Source organism: Nestor notabilis, unplaced genomic scaffold (assembly GCF_000696875.1).
Source record: "Nestor notabilis isolate BGI_N333 unplaced genomic scaffold, ASM69687v1 scaffold13782, whole genome shotgun sequence".
Lineage (NCBI taxonomy): Eukaryota > Metazoa > Chordata > Aves > Psittaciformes > Psittacidae > Nestor > Nestor notabilis.
This window is the reverse complement of record NW_009918441.1, coordinates 78,730-85,280: the sequence shown is the minus strand read 5'-3', so window position 1 is coordinate 85,280 and position 6,551 is coordinate 78,730. Positions and strand designations below refer to the sequence as shown.

Sequence of the window (6,551 nt, the reverse complement as noted above, 5' to 3'; positions counted from 1 at the left end):
TCCTGGTGGCGCCGTGCCCCCAGCCATTGAGCTCCCAGTGGGGGTGATGTTTGGGGGGTGATGTGAGAGAGCTTGTGTTTCCCTTCTCTCTCCTCTCTCACCTTCACGGTGTTTTGTGATTAAGCCTGTTTGCAGTACATACTAAGTGTGGAATGCTTCAGACACAAGGTGACACAATTTCTGCTGTCTCACAACCTCCACAGGGGAGCCCTTGTGATAGCCATAGGACCATGTCATGGGCAGAGGAGGGAATGAGGCAGAGAGCGAGCAGCACCTTCTGTAGTACACAGTTTCTACTGGCTTTTCAGATTACAAGCTAGTTTGCAAGGCTTCCTGGGTAAGAGGAAGATTTGGCACAGGTAGTTCAGCACCCGAGCTGTTGTTAGAAATGTGGATCAGATGCAACACATCTAGGTCTGGTTCCAACTTCCTGCAAGTTCTTAGGTCCCAGTCCCTGCCTGCCCTTGCCTCTAGGCACGTTCTGCCTGGCAGTGGCACAAAGACAGAGGGAACAGTGTGGTTTTCAGCTTTCTTCAAGTGTTTCTGCTTTTTGTTATTTGATACGTAGTACTGTGCATGCAAAGCTGAGTCCAGGTGACACTCCAAGAAAAGATCTTTGTCATGCAAATAAAGGTAGCCTAGAGTCATGTTTTCACATTTTAATGCCAAGTAGTTACTTGTTAACAGTCCATGTACCCAAATTTTGGGAACCAAAATAATTTCTGGTGCCTAGCAGGTGGCCCTTAGTATTTTTGCCATTTTGTACTGGCTCAAGTATCTTCTTTTTCCTAACAGTTCCCCACAAGCTGCCAAGAGAAAAGCAGGTTGTGCCCTAAAAAGGCCATAAGCAGAAATCTCTGCTATTCCAGAGGATTCTCCAGCAGTCCCTGCTCTGTAAACCATGGTAAAACTTGGTTAAACAGATAAGCCATAATATGGAGAAGATTTGCATTAGCAGTCCCTTTTGAAATTGTTTATTGTGATCATGGATTAAAACAATGATTTGTGTAAGTTCAGTGTTTTAGACGATGGTCACAGTACAACCTTGTGAGGGTATCTTGTTTCTATAGGAATTGGGGGAACATGCAATTCAAATAAGAAAAATAAAAAGTCAAATCTAATTTCCTAAAACAATATTATCTGCTGTGTCTGTGCAGGACTCAGACCAGGAATTTTTAAGACTACTGCAGGTTTTCAGTGGCCCTCATGAGGTTGAGGAAAGTGCCTGTGATCATATACTTAGTTTGGGGCATCAGAAGTGGAGGTATTACACTGTGCTTGTCAAATTCAGCATCCTGGTTGTTCCTGCATCTTTTACTGGCTTAGAATTAGATGTTGCAACAAGTCACTGCCAGACTTTCTTTGTTGCTGCTGATATTTGATAAAAACAGTAGCGTGGAGCTCTGCACGGAGCTCTGCCTGAATCCGAATTCAGGCAAATGTTCTGGTCTTGTATTTAATGTACGAGATGATAAAAAGGAAAATTTGTTGCTTCATGAAAACACAATTAATGGTTTCATCTATTTAAAATGAGTAAATTGTTCGTGTAGGCTTCACACGCTGATGCGCAGTTTCACCTGCTCCTACCTTCTGGATCTTAAAAACTCAGTGGCAAGTTGTAACAGTCCCATGAGGTGAGGTGCTGAACGCTTTCTGCTGATCCTCTGGGCTTGAAGTGCCCTCTGCTGGCATCCAGAATTAGTTCAGCTCTGCTTTGGAGCGGCTTACTTAAGGCATTGCGTTCAAAAACCACTGTGAAGAAGCTTCTGCTGTTTTGAAATGGTTGGGATATTTGTCTGGGCGGGGTAAGATGGGAAGGTTAAGGCGAGAACCCGAGTTAGAAGCGGTCTTCAGCAGTGACTCAAAGCGTTATATAAATGCGAGACCATTTTTCCAGTACAACCACCCAGACCAGAGGTGAAAAGGAAGGAAATGCAGAAGAGATGATATTAAATGGAGTCATCCAGAGATGCTTATTAATCAGTCTGTGTTACACAGGCTTATTTTAATTGATGAAAATGCACTTAGACTTAGCAGCCTAAAATGTCAACAAAATGGCATACTGAGGAAGCTGTGCACGACTTCTGCATTAGAATTTTTAGAGTTGTGAAGTGGGATTTTTGCTCTCCCAGGCTAAAAATTCTTTATCTGGCTGTTTATCTGTTTTCATGTAGACAAAAACATCTACATCAATGAATGCTCAGCTTTGTGTTCATCTGAACCTTACCTCAGGGTCCAGTTTAATTTAAAACACGGGAGGAAGCCTACCACAGTTAAATTTGATGCTACAACAGACATGTTAAAAAGAAATATTAACATCTTTTGATTTTTCAGCTGGGTGCCTCAGCAGGAGCATGAAGGGAGTCCATTTTACTCAAGGAATAGCCAAGCAGCTTGTCCTGATGTAGGGAAGGGATCAAGTTCCCTACAATTATCTATCTGATGTTCGCAAGTTGGGACCAAGTTCAAACCATCACCCCTTTATTGTAAGAATAGGAAAATATCTTTAAGGGAGGTTTGTTTTATTTTTTTCTTGCTACTTTATTTAAGGTGGTCTAGTCTGTGCACAAGCAAACACATGCTCTTCTCTCAGATACAGTAGCAGTTAATATTGCCTGAAAGCACTCAAAAAGAAGCGTAAGGCAGTTGAAGTTGGAGCAACAGTCACCCTGGATGGCATTCAAGTCAGTGCCACGAGTATAAAATCAGTCTGACACCAGTTTGTTCTCTCTGTTATCGTATGATGGCCTGACATTTTTAGTTTTTGTTGTTCAGCTTGAAAATCAATGTGAATAAAACTAGTCTTTGGATGAGACCCAGACTTGTGATGGGAAGACATTCTTATGAGACTGACACACCAAAATTCACATGTGCCTCTGATGAACTGTATTTGCTGAAGGGGCCTATTTTGTCTGTGTGTATCTGTCTCTCTGGTTTTAAAGCTAGCAGACAGAACTGAGAAGTGATTTAGAGTGGTGCTGATGCTGCCTTACTCGGGTTATATCCTTCAGAATGAGGAGTCTCCCTCGGTGACCCCTTTTCCACTGCTGCAGTCTGGAGCCTATGCTGCTGTGCCCTTAGCGAGATGCCCTGCATAGAACAAGTCATGGAGAAAGTCTAGAGATCTCCTAAGTGGGGGCCTTCTGGGTTGCTGTCACACTTAATGTATTCACAATATTGAATGTAGTGATGTGCAGTGAGCTGACACTTGAACTCATGGGGTGGAAAGGTTGCTGGAAAGGTTGGCTGTGCACTAAAAAAAATCACCCTTTTACTAACCTTGGCAACTTCTTTTAGGTGCAGGCTTTCTAAGGAGTCTGAAAGATTGATCTCACTTAACCTACTGTTAGTGTATGTACTGTAGGGTTGAATAAACACCTTTAAAGTTTAGCATGCTTGTTTTTGAATATCATCTCATTAATAATAACTGGTTTTTATAAAGCTTTTCAGAAAGGAAAAATGTAGACCCAACTCGACACACATAAAATTATGGGCCCTGAGCTGAGCAACAGCATGCAAGGGTGAGATCTGACTATCATGCCAGATGGCTCCCATGCACTCGGTGCTCAACAGTGATTGTAAAACTAAATAGAGCAGCTACTAGTAAATGAATAGAGAACATTGGGTAAATCCATCCTTTGCACACATCTTGAGTATTTTGCACAAGCCTTTTTCCCCCTTGCATTATATCCAGGAGGACTTTGAGGTGATATGGAGAAGTGAGCAGAAGTATAGTATGGCTCTGTTTGTGGGAATGGCTAATGGAGACAGGCAGCTTGAACTGGGGGAGCTATCTGTGGAGTCATGGACAGCAGAGAGAGGCAGTGCTGCAATAAATTACTAGTTTCTCCTTCCAATATGAGAACTAAGGGGCATCGAATTATGCTAACAGGAGGCAGATCCAAAAGCACAAGACATGTTCTTATGCTTTTTAAGGGAGTATAGTTAGAAACTCATAGAAGATAAACCCATTGAGGGTTACAAGACACAGAGAAACTAGGTTTAGATCAGGAACCCTCTGAAGAGCAAATAATTGGAAGCTGAAAGAACACAGAAGGAAAGTATCATATGTCTTCCCTGAGCATCTCCATTTGGTGACTGTCAGAGATACGATAATGGGCAGGTAGATCTTTGGCGTGACCCAGTTCTGGGTTCTACAAAAAAATCAAGAGTGTATAATTATGCATAATAGCAACTGTACCAGAGACAGGCACAGGAAATATTTTTCCCTCAGCTTTGGATATCTCAGTTGAAGAACTGCCCTCAATTACAGTGGGGTAGCTTTCAGTCTCCCTAGGACTACCAATGCTCCAGAGCATGGGATAAGAAGGTGGCAGCAGAGGAGAATGGTGTCAGTGAAAGAGTTGATGTCCTTGTTGGTACACATGTCCCTGCTGTTGAGCTGTACACTGCTCAGAGGGTGAGAATTTAGGCAGTAATAGGTATGTATCACTTGATTTTTTTGCAAGGGTTTGTGAAGCTCTTTCAATGCTGGTAGAAGAAATGTTTTGTACAAGGAGTGGATATTAAATACAGGCAATGTTAAATATTTTCTTTGTTGGCAAAGGAGCATAATGAGTGAGGGCCTCCAAAGAGAGGGGGACAAATACAAAAAAAAGCAGACATCAGTAAATGTAACTAAAAATACTACAGAATTTTTTTGAGATGGTCTAAGTATGGTGGTTGAATAATACTTGCTGGAACATATCAGCAGGTAGCATATTTGTATGAAGTTTTATGAAATATTTTAAAGACTCTCTGATTCTTCTGGGGAAACGTTTAAATCTCAGCTACAAAACTGTGTCTCAGTGTTTTCTGAATGCCTTTTCCCTGGTTATTTTTTTAATTGTTAGCATTCATTTGCAGGAAAATGCCAGGCTAGTTTCTTGGGCTGTACCTCTGTTCTTTGCTTCTCACCAGAAAGCATCATTATACTTTGCCATAACCTAAACCATTCAGCAATGGCACAAGAGAAGACTGTCAAATAAACTAAGCTTGCTCCATGTGCCCAGTTGCGATCCATTGAAGTCAGGGACATAACTCCCGCTTGCTGTAATGGAAAGGACAGGATAAGATCAAAATGTACCTTCTATAAACTGGAGTAAAATTAAATTAGGCACAGCTTAATTAGGAGTTAGAAAAACTAGGAATTCGACTGCATCTTATGATGTAATGCCATGACTTTAAATGAAAAGTAAGCATACCAGACAAACTTTTAACTGCAACTTAATTTCTTAATGAACTGATGTGAATCTGGTTTATTTGGTTGGGCATTTAAAAATGTGGCTTGCTAAGAATATCTGTATTAATTATACTAGTAGCCTTTGTGTGTTGTAATATGCATTGGTGTCTCTAACCTCCTCGTTCTCACAGCAGGGCTCTCTCCTTAGCTAGATTGCTGCAACATAATCCCAAACTTTCCAAACTTAATTCATATTCTGGACTTTCTCATGCCTTTGTTCTAGCTTTGTTTTTCCATGTTGGTGAGAACTATTGGATAGCCACTCGTATTCAGAGCACTTTTCGTTGCCTCATAGGTGGTGTTGATACTTAATCAATGCCTTGAAATGCTGTCTGAACAGTGGCATGATGTCTGAAGATAGCTTCGATTTTCTGTTGAATGTCGTATTCAGCAAGCTTAAAGGGGTATTCTGCTGAGTATCATTTCTAGTCACTCCAGTCCTCCTGACCTCCAGTAATGTATGGGGAGGGCAGCCCAGACAGGGTTTTTTCCACTGGCAGCTGGAACTGTGCAAACACTTCCCTCCTCTTCTTCTTTCAGCGGTGAAAGTGGTGCTGGTAAGACAGAAAGCACTAAGCTGATTCTCAAGTTCTTGTCTGCAATGAGCCAACATTCGCTGGAGCTGTCCTGCAAAGAGAAGACCTCCTGTGTGGAGCAAGCTATTCTTGAGAGCAGGTACTAGGTCTTCTAATACACAGGCATTTTTTCCAGAAGATGTAAGCCTTGTTATTGAAATAAGATCTTGCAATGTAATTAAAGATGGGGGGCGGGGGGAGTGTGTGTTTGCTGAATTATAATATTAGAAAGGAGGAAATTCTCCATTAAACAGAATTACCTGCTGCTCTAGAGAGTTGTGAGCAGAGTGGTCTATTTTAATGAAGCAAAAAGAAGCAGAGGTTTGAAATGGACAGTGCTTTAATCAGGGCTTTCATTTTTTTGGAGGGCTGAATTCAGATAATCAAGAGTGAGGGAAATGGGTGGAGGGAGGGAGAAGCCATTGGTTTGGTTTGTATAACCTGAGGATAAGGTAGAACAAGATACAGCACGTATGAAGTGTGCTAATGATAAAAGCATGCTGAGGAAAGGGAGGATAAGGAGAACTGATAAGACAGATGAGCAAATGCATCATAAATTGGACACACTCTACGCAAGCAAAAAACACCATCTCTTGGTGTTCAAAAAAGTAACACGTGGTTCTAAACTATTTAAAAGGAAAGACAATTTGAGATGCTATTACTTTTGTTTATCATGCTTCATCTCTGCTTTACCTGCTGTATCTGGATGTAATTATTTCTTTTTTAGTTGCCTT

The 6,551-nt window shown here is 41.4% G+C and overlaps 1 protein-coding gene across 1 annotated transcript in view; it reads left to right on the top strand.

Annotated features, from left to right (window-relative positions):
- The window catches only part of MYO10 (myosin X), a 127,498-nt gene that overhangs the window by 52,539 nt on the left and 68,408 nt on the right, over nt 1-6,551 (top strand). The window contains 1 exon segment of the mRNA XM_010009706.1: nt 5,783-5,917. Coding sequence (XP_010008008.1) covers nt 5,783-5,917 — 135 coding nt within the window.